Source organism: Vombatus ursinus, unplaced genomic scaffold (assembly GCF_900497805.2).
Source record: "Vombatus ursinus unplaced genomic scaffold, bare-nosed wombat genome assembly UNPS02009824.1, whole genome shotgun sequence".
In the NCBI taxonomy this organism is placed as follows: domain Eukaryota; kingdom Metazoa; phylum Chordata; class Mammalia; order Diprotodontia; family Vombatidae; genus Vombatus; species Vombatus ursinus.
This window is the reverse complement of record NW_020949602.1, coordinates 690,828-712,216: the sequence shown is the minus strand read 5'-3', so window position 1 is coordinate 712,216 and position 21,389 is coordinate 690,828. Positions and strand designations below refer to the sequence as shown.

Below are 21,389 nucleotides of genomic sequence, written 5' to 3'. Positions count from 1 at the left end.
GAGAGATCTACAGTCCATGTACAATCGTCTTTTTCTGTTCTACTCTGTACATGGAAAAACTCATTTTATTTGGTGTTTGTTAAGTTCAGAATTTTTAAAAATTAAGTGACACAGTCAGATTATACTTTTAAGGATTTCAAATTGACAGTCATCCAGAAGATGGACTGAGTGCAGAGGGACTAATTAGGAGGCCATTGTAACAGTCCAGGTGGAAAGTGATAGGGTCATAGATTTTAAGCTGTAAGGGACATTCGATGCCATCTTCTCCAACTCCCTCATGAGGAAACTGAGGCAGAGAACAGCGTAAGTGACCTGCCCAAAGTCACACAGGCAGTTAGTGACTGAGATGGGGGCAGAGTGGTTATGTTGTGAGTAGAGATGAGCCCCAATGGGTATTGTTACTACTTGTGTCTTCTCCTCCTTGTAGGATGGCCCTTGAAATACGGCAGTTATAATACAGTTTCTTGACATCCCTGCTGGCTAAATGTCCCCACGTCCTTCAACTGATCCTCGAGACTGGCTGTGAATGGTCCGTGCTGCTGGACTGTGCCCTTGTCCTAAACATCTGTCCCTTTTGAAGTAAAGGGCGGGCTTCAGAGTTCATGGTATTTTATTTTTTTTATTAATTTATTTTAATTTATCAACAATCACTTCCGTAAGCTTTTGAGTTTTAAATTTTTCTCCCCCTCCCTCCCCGCCTCCTTCCCCAAGACGGTGTGCAATCTGATATAGACTATACATATAGATTCATATTAAATATATTTTCACATTAGTGATGTTGTAAGGAAAAATTAGAACCAATAGGAGGAACCACAAGAAAGAGGAAACAAAACTCAACAGAAGAAAAAAAAGTAGCAAATAGTATGCTTCGATCTGCATTCCAACTCCATAGTTCTTTCTTTGGATGTGGATAGCCAGAGTTCATTTTAGATAAAATACAGCAGGACATGCCCGTGACCTTTGAGTCATGCACTCAGTTAAGGCACATCTTTGAACAGGCCCATTTTGGAGTGTGGCTTATCATCTGAACTGTCTTTCTGGCATTAACCCACACTGCCTTAAATTGTTGTTTATCTTGTAATTTGCGTGTCTATCTCCCTAGGCAGAATCATAGACCAGAGAATTTTAGATAGGGAAAGAACCTTGTAATGATGACAACAATGATGATGATGATTTCTATAGTGGTTTAAGGTTTGCAAAATACTTTTAAAATATCTCATTTAATCTTAGATTATGATAAATAGAGGCAGAGCTGGAAGGGGTCTTGGAGTATAGAATATTAGACTTGGAAGTCACCTTAGGAAACTGACTCTCAAAGAAATCCCACCCCCACCCTGAAGATAGAAAATGCTAGAGCTAGGAGAAGCCTTTGAGACCCTCTGGTGCAGCTCCCTCATTTGACAGGTGACCGGGAAGCGTCCATTGGAGTACTGATTCCAAACTGTTCTGGAAGTGTTGGAAATGACCCACCCAAGGGGAAGGAGCGGGAAGGAGGAGGTAATAAGCATTCATGTGGCACCTGCTGTGTGCCCGGTGCTGTGCTAAGTGCTTTACAATTATTATCTTTGATCCTCACAATAATCCTGGGAGGCAGGTGCTGTGATTATGCCCATTTTACACTTGAGGAAACTGAGGCAAACAGGTTACGTGATTTGCCTGGAGCTCCACAGCTAGGAAGTTGTACAAGGGGAGAGTGAACCTTCAGCTTGGGGAGTGGGGATGTTTCTGCAACAGTTGTCCTTACTACTCTTGGCCAGGAGGGTACAGGCTGAGGTGAGAGAAGTGCTAACTAGCTGTCTAGTCTGGCTGGACATAGAACACGTAAAGAAGAACAGAATGAAAGGAGGTCGGAAATGTAGGTTGAGGCTGGGATCTGGTGACATCGTGGTTAATTAACTAGCTCTTCTTTTCTCCTGTGAGCAATGTGGAGCCATTTGAGGTGTTTGAGCAGGACAGTAATGGAGTGACACCAATACATTAAGAAACCTTTGAGACTTAATGCGAAGGCAGGACTGGTGAGATCAGAAACTAAAGCCATAGGGACCAGTTGGGGGACTGAGATCATACCCTGGGGTAATGAAGCCACTCACCTTTAGAACTCCTTTCCTGGCTGTCCCAAAGGCTGAGAGCCCAGTGTCTCCAGCCAGCCCCAGAACACTGCCTTTCACCCCAGCCATCTGCTCCCTATCCCTCCCCGTTATTTCTAGAAAGGCTGTGCCAATAAATCGCATGATTGTTTCACCCACTATTGCTGTGACTGACTTCCCATTCCAAAGTGCCTTTCTCCGGCCACTATCCCCGGTATGTGCTAAGTGCCTGTTAGAATGTAAGTTCTCCGAGGGCAAGGACTAGCTCACTCTACGTTTGTATCCTCAACGCTGAGTACAGTGCCTGGAACATATTAAATGCTTAATAAAAGTTTTTTCAATCAATCATTCATTCACTCATTCACCATGTGCAGAACAGAAAATGAAAAGGCTACCTCCGCTGAAGTATCGTTAGATCTTTTTAATCATTTCCATGTGCACTCAACTGCCTCTTACAAACATTTTCTCACATCGAGTCCCAGCTGGCCTGAGCTTTAGGCTATGACTCTCATAAATAAATATTCACAGAAGCAGGACTGAAACACACAGGGACGTACCTACCGGATCCTTCCAAAACCGGACAGAATCCGCCGCACGTGATGATTAGAAGGCTTGCAAAGACATCAGAAAAGCAGATTTTTCTTAAATGAACTTGGGAGTAACCAAGCAAGCTGAGCCGACTCAGCGTCTGAGATGAGGACCTTGGGAGCCAATGATCCAAGCGCCTTCCAGCCCAGCAGGTATCTGGCGCATGGGGGAGGCGAGAAGCCTTAATTTCCTCTGCCACTGGAAATGCAGAACTTCCTTGTGGTTTATCGGCTGAACTTTTCCAGGACAGCCCGGACTTCTTCTGGGTGGTAATTCCAAGGGCCTGGGTCACCCTGAAAGAGAAAAAAAACACAACATCTTTGATGGGCTTTGACTGCAGGATCAATCTTCAATCCTTACTACACATTTGATACTTGAAACTGGAAGGGACCTTTAGAATTTCACTGGCCAACCCCTTTCTTTTACAGGTGAGCAAATGAAGACCAAGAGAGCAGAAGCAACTGGCCCGAGGTCACACAAGAGGTTGGCGTCAAGGCCGGGACTCCAACCTAGGTCTCCCAACTCCCAGGATTCTTTCCACTGTGCCAGGAGAAGCCAATCCACCATGCTGATAACGAACGGGGTGTTGGCTTGTTAAGGTGTCTCCTAGCTGCCCAGCCCTATGGGCTCATCGGCTTTAGAGATAGAAGGGGCTCAAGAGAGCATTGATCTTAGGCCAGCTCTCCTCATCCATGCTACATGCTTCTGAAACACACGTCACCACCATCACGTCAGAGAGAAGCAACATGGCGGAAGGGCAGAATGCTCAAGGAGAAGCCCTGGGTAATAATTCTCTGTGGGGCACTTACTAATTGTAGCAAATCATTCAGCTTCCTTGAATCTCATCCCTTACACGTGTAAAATGAAGATAACTGTAACTGTAGCCCTACCTCAGAGACTTATGATGGAGCTGAATGAGATAATGTACATAAGGGTTTGTAAGACCCCACAGAAATGTTTATTGTTTGTTCTTGCTGTTCAGTTGTTTCAATTGTGTCCAACTGTTCGTGACCCCATTTGGGGTTTCCTTGGCAAAGATACTGGAATGGTTTGCCATTTCCTTCTCCAGCTCATTTTATAGATGAGGAAACTGAGGCAAACAGGGTTAAATGACTTGTCCAGAGTCACATAGCTAGGGAACCCATTAGTCGGTATTTATCTTAATGCTTCCCAAGATTATATTAATGTTCTAGATAACCATGCCATGTTGATTATTCACCCTGAGCTTGTGGTTCCCTAAGACCCCCAAGTCTTTTTCAAAAGCCCACTCATACCTTGAAGAGGATCTTCCCTTCCAGGAGAACATAGAAGCGCTCTGGGAGTGCAGCATATTTCTTGCTGGTCTGGTTGTCCATGGTGTCTAAAACAATGGGGCACAGTGGCTTCCTGTCCATTAATAGCTGGGCAGCCTCCATGCGATTTTGGAGGGTGCGATGCTGTTTAATGTCTATATTGTTTGCAAAAGCCCAGCCATCTAGAGGAGAAAGACAAGTCAAGTCAAGTCAGCAAGCGTATATTAAGCACCTCTATGTGCCAGGCATTGTGCTAAGTACTGGGGATACAAAGAAAGGCAAGAGCCTAGTCCCTGCCCTCAAGGAGCTTATATTCTAACGAAGATACAACATGCAAACAGGTACAAACAATATACATACAGGGTAAATTGGAGATAGTTTCAGAGGAAGAAAAAAGGGAAATAAGCACTTATTAAGCATCTACTGTGTGCCAGCCACTGATCCTTGAAACAACCTTGTAGAGTAAGTGCAATTATTATGCCCACATTATAGATGAGGAAACGGAGTCACAGAGAGGCTAAGTAACTTGCTCAGGGTCATGCCTCTAGTCAGCTTCTGAGGCTGGACAGGGAAGGCACTAGCAGTTGTAGGTACCAGGCAATGGGAAAGGGAAGAAGAGAGATGACTTTGGGTGCGATGGATGATAATGATAACATTCTTTGATGGAAGGTTTTGAGGTGGTTAATGAGGGATTCAGGCTCCACAAACAGGTTCAGGATGTGCTCACTACGGCCCGAAAAAGAAACCAGGCCCAGCCCTGCAAGTTACAGGTCCCCATCCTGAGTCCCCTAGGACATCTCTAGCACAGCAGGCAGCTGAAGGCCAGCTGCAAGGGAAGGCTCACCCAGAGGAGCCGCTGATCCCTCACTCTGGGAAGAAGAAAGAGTGACTTGCAGCATTAGGAGTATGACAGTCACTGGGCTCAGCCACTTGGTGAGAAATAGGTAACGGAGCTGCCCTGTTCTCCCAGAATCGGGATGAGAGGCTGTGAGCAGCAGGGGCCTTGGGCTGTCAGAAGACCAGTCACTGATTTCAACATGGAAGGGACCTTTGGGGTTCTCCAGCTTGGTGTTTTTAACCTGGGGTCCCTGGATAGATTTCGGGGGTCTACGAACCTAGATACATAAATCATAAGAAATCTGATCTCAGTCCCTCCTCTTGGCAGACTGAGGAGTCTGGGTTTGAGTCTGGGCCTGAAGAAAGACCAAGTTGTCCTGGTCAGTCAGCAGGGACGTTGGGCCGCATGGGCAGAGCACCCAGGATGGCGGCCCTCTGCTGTGCTTAGGTCTCACGTGGAGACCTGGGCTCGGTTCTGGGTGCCATTGTTAGGAAGGATGTTGATCAGATGGCAAGCCACCAGAGGAGGGTGACCAGGATGGCAAAAGACCTGGAATTAACGCCTCATCAATCAATCAATAAGCATTTATTAGGCACCTACTATATGCCAAGTACTAGAAGTCAGCTGAAGGAAGTGGGATTGTTTAGCTGGGAAGAGAAGACTCAGGGGAATGTGAAGGCTGTCTTCAAGTATTTGAAGGGTCATCATGTTATTCACAGAGCACCCAAGGACCGAAATTGGAAGATTATGGCTCAACAGGAGGAAAAATTTAACATTTAATCTCATCAAATATGGAATGGGCGTTTCTGCCTCAGGGACAGTGGGTTCCCTATCACGTTTTGGAATGAATGTATCTTCATGTATTTGAAATGTTAAAATAGATTAATACCACCACATATTTGTGTATGAGGGGGGAGAGGGAGAGAGAGAGAGGAGGGGGGGAGAACGACAGAAAGAGAGAGAGAGAGGGAGGGGGGAGAGAGAGAGACAGAAAGAGAGAGAGAGATACAGAAAAAGAGAGAGAGTGTCATATGTAGGTAGGGATAAAAGGCCCTGTAGACAGAGAGAGAGCAAAGTGGAATCAGACATTTATCATCAAGAATCTTGAAAAGAGTCAGGGAATAAGGTTTATATAAGTGAAGCTGTACTCCAGTGAACTCAAAAGCTACAAGGAAATTAAGAGATCTATCAGAGGGTCTTAACCTAGGGTCTGTGGATTTCAAAAAACAGATTTTTCTAACTGTATTTAAAATTTGAAGCCAATCTAGATGACCCTGAAAGTAGCTTCTGTTCAGGGCTGGGTAGGAATGTGCTAATAGCTAATCAAAGGCAGCTACATGAGCTAGTATTTATTTAAATTAGATTTTATTTTTTCAACCAGTGAAAATCCACCTTGTCTCCCTCCCCCTCACTACCCCCCCAATTGAGAATGAAAGAAAAACAAAACCCCTGTTATAAACATGTATAGTTAAGCAAAACAAATTTCTGCAAAGGTCACGTCCATATTCATCGTTCAGTCATTTTCTATGACCCCATTTGGGGTTTTCTTGGCAGAGATACTGGAGTGGTTTGCCATTTCCTTCTCTAGCTCATTTTACAGATGAGGCAATTGAGGCAAACAGGGTAAGGTGACTTATCCAAGGTCACATAACTGGTATCTGAGACCAAATTTGAACTCCAGACCAGTACTCTATCCACTGGACCATCTAGCTGCCCAGCATGTCTATATACACACACACACACACACACACACAGAGGCAAATATATACATATATGTACATATATGTATGTATATGGGCATATACATATATTGTGTGTATATACATGCACGTGTGTGTGTGTGTGTATGTATGTATGTATGTATGTATGTTTCCTTCTTTACCTTGAGTCTCTCTCACCTCTCCAGGAAGTAGCTTGTGTGTTTCATTATAGTCTTCTAGAATTGTAGGTGTGATCACGCTGATCAGAGTTTCTAATTTTTTCCAAGTTGTTTATCTTTACCATATTGTTGTCACTGAACAAATTGTTCTCCTGGTTCTGCTCACTTCACTTTGCATCGGTTCATCTGCATCTTCCCAAGTTTCTCTGAAACTATTCCCTTCATTTCTTGCAGCACAATAGAATTCCATCACATTCATATACCATAACTTGCTCAGCCATTCCCTAATTTATAGGTCCCCCCTCATATTCCTATTCTTTTTTTTTCTTCCAGGCAATGGGGTGAAGTGACTTGCCCAGGGTCACACAGCTAGTTAAGTGTCAAGTGTCTGAGGCCAGATTTGAACTCAGGTCTTCCTGACTTCAGGGCCAGTACTCTACCCACTGCTACCACTGGCTGCTAACATTTCACTGCAGTGTTAGTTGGACACAGTCTGACAGGTTCCCTAGACACTGTGAGAGCAGATTTCTAAGAGTTTAGGGAAACGCAAGACCGAATCACTAAATTTCTATAGATGTGAGCCCATGAATGATGCAGACCTATCACGAATGAAATTTTATATGTAACAGCTAGCATTTATTTGAGGCGGGTAGGTGATGCAGTTGATAAGAGTCCTGGCCCTGGAGTTAGGAAGACAAATCTGGCCTCAGACACTTACCATGACTGTATGACCCTGGGCAAGTCACTTTACCTTGTTTGCCTCAGTTTCCTCATCTATAAAATGAGCCAAAGAAAGAAACAGCAAGCCACTCCAGTATCTCTGCCAAGAAAACCCCAAATGGGGTCACCAGGAGTCAGACACGACTGAACAACAACAATGCAACTTGGAAAAGAAAGGCCTTGGGTTGGGGGTGGGGTCTGATAGTAGCCTTTAAGTATCTGAAGGGCTGTCATCTAAGAGACAGATTAGCTTTATTCTGCTTGGCCCCAGATAACTGAAATAGGAGGAATGAGTGAAAGTCACAGAGAGGGGGATTTCAGTTTGGTTCAAGGTAAAGCTTCCCAATATTCAGAACGATTCCAAGTGCAGCAGGCTATTTTGGGGGGCAGGGAGGTCTTTCTTTGTTGGAGGTCTTCAAAAATGGCCGGATGACCACTTGCCAGGTATTTTGTAGAGCAAACTCAAATAGAAATGATCCCTACTTGCCACATTTTGACCTAGAATACTGCAAATTAACATTATAGATGTTATATTGTATTTTTATTTGTTTTGTTCAATATTTTCCAGTTACATTTTAATCTGGTTTGGGCAGCACTCTGGAACATTGTGGGGCCCCCCTGCCTGCCTGATGCCTCTGTTATAAAGGGTTACTCATTGGACAATTTGGATTCTGGGTGATGAAGGAAGGAAATGAGAAATGTTGGAGGGGTTCTGGGAAGACATTGTTGACAAAGCTATGACTTGCCCCAACCAATAGAATTATATGAGGAAAATGGTGGCTGTTCCATCTTCCTTGATCCAGAGATCCCTTTACTGGGTTCACCAAGAAGGTCAATGAGAGGGAAGATCCAACATATACTAAAATATTCAGAGCAACACGGGATTTTTTGGTAGTGAACAACGAACACAAGGTGGGCAGCCATCAGTCAGGGACTGGCTGAATGGCCCGTGGTATATGAATGCAATGGGATATTATTATGCTGCGAGAAAAAATGAGGATTCAAAGAAACTCGGGAAGACTCGAATGAACTGGCATGGAACAAAGAAAGCAGAGTCAAGAGACCAATGCACACAATGAACACAACTGCATACAGGAAAAAGACGCTGAGAAGACATCGGAATTCAGATTAGCGTTACGTCGAGAGGTGGTGGACGACGGGTGCAGAGGGTTGTATATGCTATCAGATGTACTGAACATGTTGAATTGTTTTACTTAACTATTTTTCTTCATAACAAAGGAGGTATTATATGGGGAGTATTGGGTGACGATAGTGGCATATTTTTAAATTTTTAAATTAAAATTTTATCAGTTAAACCTTTCTTAAAAAGAATCTCTGGGAGTCCATACAACTCCGAGAGCAAGATGTACAAAAGCCTGACAAAAAGGAGGAGGAGAATCAGGGGAAAGGCAATAAGCATTTATCGAGCTCCTACTGGATACCAGGCACTGTGGTTAATACTTTACAAATATTATCTCATCGGATCCTTACAAAACTCTGGGAAATAGATGCCATTGTTATGTCTGTTTACAGCCGAGGGAATTGAGGCAAACAGAGATTAAGTGACCTGGCCAAGGTCACACAGCTAGTAAGTGTCTGATCCTAGAGTTGAAGCCTGGTCTTCCTGACTCCTGGCCCAGCGTTCTAACCACTGCACCACCAGCTGTCAGTGACAATCTTGGAGTTGGAAGGGACCTTGGAGGGACTCAGAAACCATGTGTTCCTCCTGGGGGGCATCTAGGCTTTGTTACCATCGTGGAGGATACCCAGCCAGCCACCCATTCAGGACCACGGCTTTGTACCTGTGGCATGAGCTTCTTCAATGTAAATGATGAGAAAATCTGCTATCGAGCTGAAGTCTTCAATGAGTTTCTGGAACTGGTCGAATTTGAGGATAAATGAGGGTCAGGTGCAGCTTCCAAAATTCAACACCAAAGGCCTGCTGCCTGCAACAGAAAAACCACCATGAAAACCCTGGTGCCCATTAACACAGACTCTAGATAATGAGACAGCTCCTTGGGGGTGAGACAAATAGTGTTCACTGCTATGGATGGGAGAGGCCTTAGAACAGGGGATGTCAGAGCTGGGAGGGCCCTTAGAACAAGGAATGTCGGAGCTGGGAAGGCCCTTAGAACAGATGATGTCAGAGCTGGGAGGGCCCTTAGAACATGGAGTGTCAGAACTGGGAGGGACCTAAAACAGAGAATGTCAGAGCTGGGAGGCACCTTAGAATAGGGAATGTCAGAAGTGGGAGGGGCCTTAGAACAGGTAATGCCAGAGCTGGGAGGAACCTAGAACAGGGAATATCAGAGCTGGGAGGGACCTAGAACAGGAAATGTCAGCACTGCAAGGGAGCTTTAGAATAGGGATGTAAAAGCTTTGCGGGAATTAGAACAGAGAAAGCCAGAGCTGGGAGGAGCTTAGAACAGGGAATGCCAGAGGTTGGAAGGCCCTATGGAACTCGAAATGTCAGAGTTGTGAGGGAGCTTAGAATAGGGAATGCCAGAGCCAGCAAAGACCTAGAACAGGGAATTACAGAGCTGGAAGGGAGCTTAGAACAGAAATGTCACAGCTGGGAGGGCCTTAGATTGGGAGGGGCCTTAGAACACAGAATGGCAAAGTTGAGAGGGACCTTGGAACAGAAAATATCAAAATTCGATGGGACCTTGGGAGACAGAATGGCAGAGCTGTAAGGGGATGTTGGGTCTGGGCGGGACCACAGAATAGAGAATGCTAGAACATACAACATTGAATGTTAGAGTGGTAAGAACCTTAATTATCTTTTCCAATCTCTTTGTTCTACAGTTGAGGAAACTGAGGCTCAGGGAGGAGAGGTGGATTGCCAGTTTGTGGCATAGCTGCTAATGAAGTATTCTCTATCCTATACTGCGCATGTCTGGCAAAAATTGGGAGGAGATTAGGCACCTATCAGGGCAGCTTGGTGGGGAAGTGCATAAAGTGCTGGGCCTGGAATCAGGAAGACTCATGTTCCTGAATTCAAATGTGGCCTCAGACATTTACCAGCTGTGTGACCCTGGGCAAGTCACTTCACCCTGTTTGCTTCAGTTTCTTTATCTGGAAAATGAGCTGGAGAAGGAAATGGCAAACCTTTCCAGTATCCTTGCCAAGAAAACCCCAAATGAGGTCACAGAGAGTCAGGCACCACTGAAAATCAACTGACCAAACACACGCCACGTGAAGTTAATCAGTTCAGTTTAATTCACGAAGTGGCCACTTGGTGCGAGGTTCTGGGGACACAAACAAAATTGAAACTGTGTGTCCGGCCCCAAGGAGAAGTCAAGGGCAATGGGGGACAGAGTGGGCTCTGGCCTGGCCAGCCCTAGGGGATTCTAACCACTGGGCTACCCAGTCAGTGCTTGCTGATGCAGAAGTGGATGTCCCCAATAGGTCCCAATGACCAAATCACAGAATTAAGGTAAGCGTCTTTACTCAAAGCAGCAATGGAACATTTTGTCCTGGTCGGGCTTAGTTCTGAGAAGTCCCACAGTTCTCCAGTCTTCAGTTGTACCTCAGGTCCACCCTGGCCGCCTGCTGGAAGGGAAAGGGGCCCAGACTTGAAGTCTAGAAAGCTGGGTTTGAGTCTGGGCTCCTCACCTATAAAGTAGGGGTGGGGGTGGGCAGTAGGCTTGGGTGAGATGACTTAAGGTCCACTTCCAACGAGAGGCTAGAATTCCCCCCAAGTCAACTGACAACCACAATTCAATTTAACTAAGCGTGTCTTTATTAAGTGCCTACTATGTGGCAGATTTCAGAGACAAAAAGGAAAAGAAGTTTGCCAACCGTTTTACAGCCCACAGGAGGTTTTCATAGACATTCACTCACAGGACTGTTCAGACAGCCCACTGAAGCAGGCAGTCTCCCTAATTTGAAATTGGGGAAACAGGCCCAGATGGGCCTGCCTCCCCCCCCCCCAGCAGCCTGGGACAACTGAGATCCGGGCCAGTCTCCACTCACTGACTGATGCCCAGGGCCACATTTCCTGCTCCCCAATTCACTGACCATGCATGAAGTCCCAGATGTGGTGACTCTCCCCCTTGAGGGTGACCACAGGAGAGTTGGGGGCCAGGCCCCCCGGTAGCGCCTGGTCCTCCAGCCGCTGCCACCGCACCTTCAGGACAAAGAAGAAGTACTGGAGGCTGAAGAACGTCGGGCCCCAGTTCTCATACACAAACTGAGTGTTCTGACTAATGCTACTCCTTTGGCCCAGGCTCAGGATGTGTTTCTTCGTCATGTCCGGGAAAAGGGTCTTCAGCAGCTTCCCCACCACCACATGGCAGGCCACCTGCACCAAGGCCCAGAGCCGCCTGACCCAGAGCAGCAGCCCAGCCATGGTGGAGATACAGCCCCAACCGGTCAGGCAGGACGGAGGCTGCAGACAGAGCGGGGAGAGACAGGAGGACAAAGGTCAAAAGGACAGCGTGTGAGATCACTTCCAGCAGGCTCGGCCATCCCAAGGAGGTGTAGAGCCAGGAGGGCAGGAGGCCCAGCCATGTGCCTGGGCTGGGAGGGGTCAAATGGGCTATGTCTGTAGTTCTAAGGGAGGGCAGAGACATTCCCCTCCCTCCTCACTGAGAAGGCAAGAAGTCAGGCAAAACACATTTTTCAGATTAGTCATGCTGTGAAAGAGAACACAGACCCCCCCCAAAAAGTCTAAGAAAAATAAAGAAAGTTTAAAAAAAAAAAAGCATGCTTCAATCTGCATTTAGTCTCTATCAGTTCTATCTTGGGATGGATAGCATTTTTCTTTTTTAAGGCAACTGGGGGTAAGTGACTTGCCCAGGGTTACACAGCTAGTAAGTATCAAGTGTTTGGTCTGAGGCCACATTTGAACTCAGGTCCTCCTGACTTCAGGGCTGGTGCTCTATCCACTGCACCACCTAGTTGCTCCCTATGGATAGCATTTTTCATCCTAAATTCTTCAGAATTGTCTTGGATCATTGTATTGCTGAGAATGGCTAAGTCAGCCACAGTTGATCACTGTACAATCTTGCTGTATACTGTATACTGTATACTGTTAACGTTCTCCTGGTTCTGATCACTTCACTTTGCGTCAGTTCATGTAAGTCTTTGTAGTAAGCAAGCATTTATTAAGCGTCTACTATTTGCTAGGCACTGTACTAAACAAAGACACATATGGCCATCCCTAGGCATGTGAAGGCTATCCCTAGGGGGTATGTGGCCCAGGGTTGTCCTTAGAGGGATGTGGGACCCAGCAATGCCCCACAGAGTGTGTGGCCCCAAGCTATCCCTAGCAAAAAAGAAAAAAAAAGCCAGTGTGATTTTGGGCCGAATTAAAAGAGGCAAAATGTCCATTTCTAGGGAGGTGAGAATACCACCGTTCTCCTCTCCAGTTAGATCGTGTCTAGAGTATGTGTGGCTCAGTAGCTGGCAGTGATCTGCAGTGACCAGTGGAGTATTTGTGAATGGCAATCCTTTAGAACCAGCAGGAACGACAGGGATGGAGCAGAGAGCTTCAGTGCCCTACAGAGTAACAGCCTGGTTACCCTGGTTCCCTACATGTCTTCACTTTCCCCTGGACACTGTGTGTTTAACTGGGGCTTAGCCCTTTCGCCCCCAAACTGGCATGAAACCAAGCACTCTGCACATACTTCTAGGGCCAGACTCAGTGGCCGATCTCTCTCGTCACGTGCATTTGTGGGATGATAAGCCCCAGGTTTGTGGGGAAAATAGTATTGCTACTCGTCTTGCTGCACTATTTCAAAGTCTTTGCTTTGAACTCACTGTATCTTCTGTCTGACTAGCAAAGGGAAACCCATCACTGGGGGCTTGTGAGCAGTGGTTTTGAGTAGATGCAAACCCACAGACTATCTTGAACCTGGGATAGCCTTGTCTGGGGGCTACTTGAGATGCCTCTAGGACTTACTACCCATGGAACGATAATTCTCATACAGATTTGCACAGATGGGTAAGTGGGCATGTGAGTTGGTACTTGCTGAACTTTATCATTTTTTTTTGGGTACTATTAACATCTGTGATTGTTTCTAAACATTTAGTATTCTCCCCCCCTTTTTTTTTGCTTTTTTTTTGGTGAGGCAACTGGGGGTTAAGTGATTTCTCCAGGGTCACACAGCTAGTAAGTGTCAAGTGTCAAGTGTTGGATTTGAACTCAGCTCCTCCTGACTTCAAGGCCATTGCCCCTTCTCCCTTTTTTTCTAATATCTAGAAAGCTGATCCCTCAGCGCTTTCAAATGTGTTTCCTTGGAAGGGCGCACACCCCATTTAAAAGGAGCAGCATCAGTGCAAAGGGAGCAGAGAGCAGAGATTTCTCAGCCAAAAACCAATCACCAAATAATAATAATTTCTTAATGATAATTTTCTCCTTCGAAGGGTGTAGGAATCATCAAGGGGAATGTTATTCTGGATGTGATTCTGGGCAACAGCAGGGCTGGACAATGGAGGGGAAATGATGGGAAGCTAGTGGGAGTGGTGGAAAGAGACCCTAGGAGCAGCTAAGTGGCACAGTGGATAGAGCACTGGCCCTGGAGTCAGGAGGACCTGAGTTCAAATCCAGCCTCAGACATGTAACACTTACTAGCCGTGTGACCCTGGGCAAATCACTTAACCCCATTGCCTAGCCAAAAAAAAAAAAGAAATTAAATGAAAGAGACCCCTTCCTCCTGGAGCTAGTGACAGAGGGCAGGAAAGCCAGACATAGTGGGATGGGCATCCTGGATGTCGGAAGAATACATTTCAAAAGGTTCAGAGAAAAATAAGAATTTAATTTCTTCGGATAACAATAGCTCTTTATCCCATTTCCCATTTTTTTTTTTTTGTCTCTCAAAACCTACATTTGCAAGATATCATTAGTGTCTGTAGTCGGTTGGCAAATTCAGAGAAAGGGTCCAAAAAATCTGAGAGTGGCAGGCCCTTCAAAGCCAAGTTTATACACTGGACAAGTCAAGGCGAGGTTGGAAAAGCACCAACATTCTGGGACACATGTTCATTCCAGGGGATTGACTAAGCCATACATAGTATTTGCTGAAAGAATTTAGCTTCAGAGAAGTTAATTATCTGAATAACAAGTCTTCAAAGATACCCTGCTTTTATTTATTTTTTATGGTGAGGTAACTGGGGTTGAGTGACTTGCCCAGGGTCACACAACTAGTGAGTGTCAAGTATCTGAGGCCACATTTGTACTTAGGTCCTCCTGACTCCAGGGCTTGTTCTCTATTCACTGTACCACCTGGCTGCCCCGACATGAGACTCTTAGGAAAATGATATCTAAAAGTAGCTTTATGCTGTCCCCCTCCTATGTATATTTTGTTTTAATAAATTAGAAAATAATAATAAATCACTGTTAGGAGAAGACAGTGGCAGAGCCCCCTTCCAAGTTCTTTGGGAGTTATGAGATTTTCCTGGCCCTGGGGCCAGGGTATTGTGAAATTCTGCAGCACTGCCCCTTGAGGAAGGGGGACCTTTCCCAGCTGAAGTGGGGGCTGTTTAATATCCTTTGGAAACTCATGCAATTGTATCTTTTCATGCTATTATTCACTGTGTATGAACTTGTGGGGGAAAAGTAGAAATAGCAATGCAAGGCTAAACAGGTGTTTTAGGTCTGGGTGACTGAGGAAGGTGAGCCACTCCTCCCCAGAACTTCTATCACTGAAAAAAACTAGACTGTGTGATCCTGGGCAAAGCATGTTACCTCCTGGGCCTTACTTTCCTCATCTGTAAAATGAGGGGGTTGGAGTAGGCCATAGATAATTCATCTGTTCTGCATCACAGACCCCTGTGACAGCCCAACAAAACCTACGGACTTCTCAGAATAATGCTGTTTTGTTTTTTTTTTTTTGGCAATTGGGGTTAAGTGACTTGCCCAGGGTCACACTGCTAGTAAGTATCAAGTGTTTGGTCTGAGGCCGCATTTGAACTCAGGTCCTGCTGACTTCAGGGCCGGTGCTCTATCCACTGCGCTACCTAGCTGCCCCAGAATAATGTTTTTTAAATAATTGAAGGACATGCTATATTTCAGTCAGAGGTTAGTGAAATTAAAGAGGTAATTTTTTTCCCCATCCAAGTCCATGGACATCCTGAAATCTGTCCCGGAACGGAAGACAGAGTGTGAGAGGGTATATTGGAAGGCTAAAGTCAATACCTCTCATGAAGATTTCATGATGCTCTGCAAAAATTACAACTTTGTGCACTCCGAGGCGCGTGCCCTTATAGTAACACTTGTTCAGAGACACATGGCACCACTGAGGCGAGGTGTAAGAGTCATCCAATTATTCTGAGATAGCCTATAGCAAACCCACCACAAATTACACAAAGAAAAATCACCCGTTGTAGGACAACTCGTCTCGTCCCCCCTCATACAGCTGCCCAGTCTCTGACACATCGTCCCATGCATCCTGTAGCCCTCTGGAGATCTCTCCTCTTAGAAATACTGGAATGCATGGGGCTTCAGAGCAGCCTCTGCTGGGTTTGCTTCTCCAGGTCTGGTTACTTGCACAGATCCCCCTCTCTGTGAAAAATCTCTGACAAAACAGATCTTTTTTTTGGGGGGGGGGCTGGGCAATGGCATTAAGTGACTCGCCCAGGGTCACACAGCTAGTAAGTGTTATATGTCTGAGGCTGCATTTGAACTCAGGTACTCCTGAATCCAGGGCCAGTGCTCTATCCACTGTGCCACCTAGCTGCCCCAAAATAGATCTTAATACAATTCTAGTTTGCTATTACAATAATCAGGTCAGGTAGTGAGAGCTAGCCCAAACCTTCATAGTACTAATATAAATATCACTAGATCACAGAATTTACATTTTTAGGTTGGCAAATTCAAATAACTGAAAAATTAAAAAATTCTGAACCCAAATTTTATATTTGTTATATATAATTACCTAATCTTATCACAATTATTTATTAAAACCAACCAAAAAAAATCTTTCACTTCAGCCATTTTCCTTGGGCTGCTCACTCCTCCCCTAGGAGGATAGTATTCTGTTAGGAAACTATTACCACAACACCTTTTTTTAATAAGATGGTGACCTCTGCTGCACAACTGAATTCCTTTAAAAGTTGCTAAAATAATTTCAATTGTGACAAAAAGTTCAAAACAATAGGGTTCATCCTCTTTTACGCTTGGAATGTGCTGCGTGAGGAGGAAGGCAGGGACATAGCATTGGTTCTGTTTGATATCAGGTACCGGTAACAAGCAGCCAAGTGTATGACAGGAGTCATAGGCAGGCTCAGAACTAACCAGGTGGGAAAATGGCTTATTTAGCAAGCTGGGGATAGGTCAAGAGAGTCCTACCTTCACCCTCATGAGGTCTTTCTCTTGACGTTCCCAGGGACAGATATCCACCTGTGGCAGTCCTTAGACTGCAGGGGCACATGGCATTTCCCTTGAATGATGAAGCAGCAGCCTTATGAGGGGTCAGACACTTAACACACCTAGATTCAAGACTTAGAATAGCAGCAAATTAAGTCCCAGAAGACTCTTCCTCAAACTGCAAAATGTCGCTAATTCCAGCTCTGGGCTAGATAAGTGTTATTTTTCTCTTATATTAGCTTCAAAATTTCGTCTAGAATTTTTCAACTATTCTTAAATTTCATCTGTTCACAACTATCTTCCCCCCTCCTTGGTTTGCAGATAAAACCAAAGGGAGGAAGTCAGACCATTTCTAGAATACAACGGCATGAAAACGAGATGTGATTCCCCCAGTACAGCAGACTGTAGACAAATGGGTCACACCAGGGCACAAATTCAAGGACGGATTTGGGCACAATAATATTTTTTTTTTCCTGCAAGTGCTCAAAGAGGGGTGTAAGCTAGCAGATGGCCACCAGTAGATGTGACTTGAAAGGCCAGCTGATTAAAAGCACACAAGTTGGACCACTGGGGTGGTGTCAGGAGTAACCCACTCTTGCTTAATTAAATCTAATATCCCTTGTGTGCCACAATGACCCCCCCTTATGAACTAAAAAAGTATATCTGGGGAGCAGTGGCTTACCTATTCCATTCACCCAGACCCAAGAGACCTGTTCAGCATGTTTCTGATGCTGTTTCTACTTTTTCACAAGTTCATGCACAATGAACAGTTGGTTCAAAATAACAGCACTAAAAGACACAATTACATGAGTTTCCAAATGATCCCAAATGATCCCCACTTATTATTCAAAGGTTTCCTTTTTCCCCTTTGGTTGGGAGAGTTCCTAGTTCCTCAAACAGCAGTGCTGCTGAGTTTCACAGCACCCTGTCAGTGGGGCTCATCCCAAAGAACCTCACAAAGCTCTCCTAAGAGGACATTACCATGCTTTTCTCCCAACAGTAAATCATTTACTAGTATTACTATTATTATTATTTTCTAATTAAAATATATACTCTGATAATCATGTAACAGACATATTTATAATGTAACAGCATGCAGATTGAAAAGAGGAAGAAGTTTGTTTAACAGCTTCTCTTAGCCTTCTTGTGCTTAAAACATTCGGGTGATGATAAGTTAGTTAAATACCTTTCAAATTTATCAATTCATAGAAAGTCATTTATCTTATTACCCCTGGCATTTTCATGGTGATCATAGTAGTTTATGTAGTGCCTACCATGTGCCAGGCTTTTTATATGTCTTGAAAGTTACTTAAGTCTGTTTTTTTAATACTTTAAAATATGTAGTCTATAATTTTTAGATTTTATTAAATTCCATGCCAATTAGGAAAAAAAGTACCTATAAATGTGTGTGGGACAGCGATGACCCTTACCCAAATTAATTCAGAGGCTTCTCCAAGGTAGAGAGTCGAAAGGATTTTACTCCGATCTTGGGAGAAAGGGCCACTTGCAGGGAAAGGTAGCTCAATGCAAGACCGCGGATAGTGTGGGCCAAACGAGCATTTTTATAGGTTCCAAGCGCAACCCCTCCCTAGCCCCTACCTCTTATCGTATTGGCTGGGCTTCAGAGGGCACAATCTAAACCTGGCAAAACTACCCAGCAACAGCAGTGCAAATTACAGAATCATCACATTGTTTTCACCTGCCTTCCCCTCCTTGAAGTATCCTCTTGGTACATCCTGTTTGTTCATTTCAGTTACTGGAACAATTTGTGGTTATACTTGTCTTTGCAACAATCTGAACATATTTATCCGTGCTATTTACAAGCTTCCTGACCTGGATACACATAGATTATTATTAGGGGCCTTTACCTTATTTTACTCATTGAAGTTTAGAGTTTATGAGAGGTCTTCACCAATCTCACTCCAATGGGATAGCATTTTGTTCAACTGTATTCCTACAAAGTCTGAATAGCATAGTGCTCACCATTTACACAAGCCAAGCACTGTGTTAAGGACCTCACAACTCTGTTTCTCCAAACGATCCTGGGAGATGGCAATGTTTATCATCCCCTTTGTACATATAAGGGCTGATGAGATCTTCTCATTTACTACCATTACAATGTTTTCAGCCCAATCAATTTTGATTTACACTGACGAGTGGCAACTTCATTTTGCACAAGGTTCCATTATTTTGAGTTGGCTTCTATTCAAAAACCATTCATGGAATCCCAACTTCCCATCCCTGATGCCTTGTTTCTTTGAGCTACCCAAAGAGCCAAACCAATTCCTTTAAATTGTCCAAATTACTAATCCTTTAGCATGACTATTTAAACCAGAGCAAAGAGATAATCCTTTCTCTATAATCAATTAACATGCATTTTATGAAACTGATTTTGTAGTCTTATATTGATTAGGGAAGGAAAGGGGGCAGCAACTATCAAAGAGTCATTACTTTTAAAAAATTCCTAAATCTTTTCTACTTCGATGGGATTAACACCCTCTCTGAAATCTCCTTTTCAAAACTCCAAGGGCAGCTAGGTGGTGTAGTAGATAGAGTACCAGCCCTGGAGTTAGAAGGACCATAGTTCAAATCTAGCCTCAGACACTTGATACTGGCTGTGTGGACCATTACTTAACCTCAACTGCTTTGCCCAAAAAAAAGCAGCAAAACTCCAAACCCCTTTATTTTTTCAAACCCAGAATTTACCCTGTGTTAGCGCAAATAGATGCCAACTTTCTATATTCTTCTACTCATTCTTAACTTTTCTTATTTCTTTATGCAACATTACTTTTTCTTTCTTCTACTTACTTAATTCCTCTAGTAAACCCCTTTTTTGGTTCTTTAGTGGTTACAAATGCACTGTTCATCCCAGTTTTTTTAAGGGCCTTTGGGCAATTAGAATTAGTCATAACCACATAGTTTTTTCTAAGTGATTCAAGAAGAACTCACTCAGTACAAGGTCCTCATTGTAGAGTGTCACAGATTTCAGTAAGCAGGATGACTTTGGGGAAGAAACCACCCATCACCTCAAAGTTAATCTCTTTTCTGCTGGAAAAGCATTCTTCCAGCTATTTTAGCAATATCAAAGGGGAATGGTCAAAGCCCAACTATGGCACAGGAATTGCACTACTGGAAAACTATCTGATAGAGACTGGACTTTTCTGAAGACCTCAGGGTATAACTTTTTCCCTATTTCCTTTCAAATCACTCAAAATTAAGTCCATTTATTTTTTTTTAACCTGTCTTATTGGAAGGTATCATTTAGTAGAGATTGCAAATTACTGTTTTTGTGTTATGACTTTGCAAACTTCCAAATGATAAGCATTTCTTTATATTGTAAGCTTCCTTATTTTATCCTATAAAATGTTTATTTGTTCTGAAATAATTTTTAAGTTCTGCTCTTCCCTCTCAAAATTTCAGTTATTATACTTTTATAAGCCATATGTTTATTTTAATTTGCTCTTTTATAATCTGAGCACCCTTGATGACTATGATCATTTCTGGCTTTTCATGACTTTCAGATGACTACCCTTACTTTCAAAGCCACCATCAGTGAGGGATGCTCAAAATGCCCTTGGTGTAGCTATAATCAGCCCTCATACCATGAAAGCTACTAGGGACCTTTCTGTCCTATTAAAGGGTATCACGGTGCTCAGCTCCTCCAGTCACAGGTGGGTGGCCAGCAGCGTTGCCCTTTCCCCCTTTCCCTTTTCTATAAACTAAACTATTCCTTATATTTTTAGGATTTGGGATATAGGAGGGGTCCCTGTCCTGACGAGTCACGCGGTTCAATCCCTATCAGCCTTTATGAGAGGCTTCAGGAGATCTAGTCACAGACTTGGTGTACAGGCTCATAAGACTAAGACATTCCCAAGGAGGCCCTACCTGGTGGCACCTCTATTAGGTGTGCATGCACTTCATTTATTCCTGTATCTATCCTTTTTATATTCTTGTTTAATTCTATCTTCGGTAATTCTTTCCCTAACTTACTACAGCCTTATTTATACAATTTGAACTTATCTTCACTAATCAATTTATTTCAACACAAGTTTTACTGTGTTTTAATTTACCTGAACAATTGACTTAAACTGCTGTAGTATCATTCGATTTCACTTACCTTAGGTTGCTTTCTGATTTCAAAACAAGTTTCCTCTTTCTGGGAACACTTTGGGATTCACCTTCCTTCTGCAGTCCTCAGGTTGATTGTTTAAAAGCAATCAACAACAGAATGGTAAAGGAACTCTGATTCTACCCACTTTGATTCTTTTCTGAACATGGTCTTGTGTGGGGTACAGACACCCTTACCAATAAATCGGAGACTCAGAGATATTAGCAAAAAGAAAGTTTTCTTTATTAGCTTCCTTGAGAAAAGGCACTCTCCGTCTGCCTAAGATGGCTCTGCTGGGAGAGTGCCAGGGTGTGCTCAGCAAAGACAGATTATATTGATCCCTAACCCCAACTCCTCCTCCCTAACCCCCTTCATCTCAACTCTTTGGTGCAAGCCTTGAGGGCACAATCTATGCTCGGAAATTCTACCCCAACAGAGGAGAAACAGAAAAAAAAAAAAGTTGGCCAAAGACAAAAGAAAAAAAAAGGGGGGGGAAGTTTTTGCTAGAGGAGGAAAGCAGTTTTAAGAGGGGGGGGTGTTATTCCTCCTTGCTGCGTGCCTAAAAACAAG

General features: G+C 44.0%; 1 protein-coding gene across 1 annotated transcript; it reads right to left on the bottom strand.

Annotated features, from left to right (window-relative positions):
* Nucleotides 1-2,493: 2,493 nt before the first annotated feature.
* DIO1 (iodothyronine deiodinase 1) lies at nt 2,494-21,145 on the bottom strand. Its single transcript, XM_027852836.1, has 5 exons — nt 20,829-21,145; nt 11,425-11,794; nt 9,207-9,350; nt 3,950-4,149; nt 2,494-2,968 (listed from the first exon to the last, which is right to left on the bottom strand). Exons 2-5 carry the CDS (start codon nt 11,753-11,755, stop codon nt 2,900-2,902), a joined length of 744 nt encoding a protein of 247 aa, XP_027708637.1. The 5' UTR covers nt 11,756-11,794; nt 20,829-21,145; the 3' UTR covers nt 2,494-2,899.
* Nucleotides 21,146-21,389: the final 244 nt, after the last annotated feature.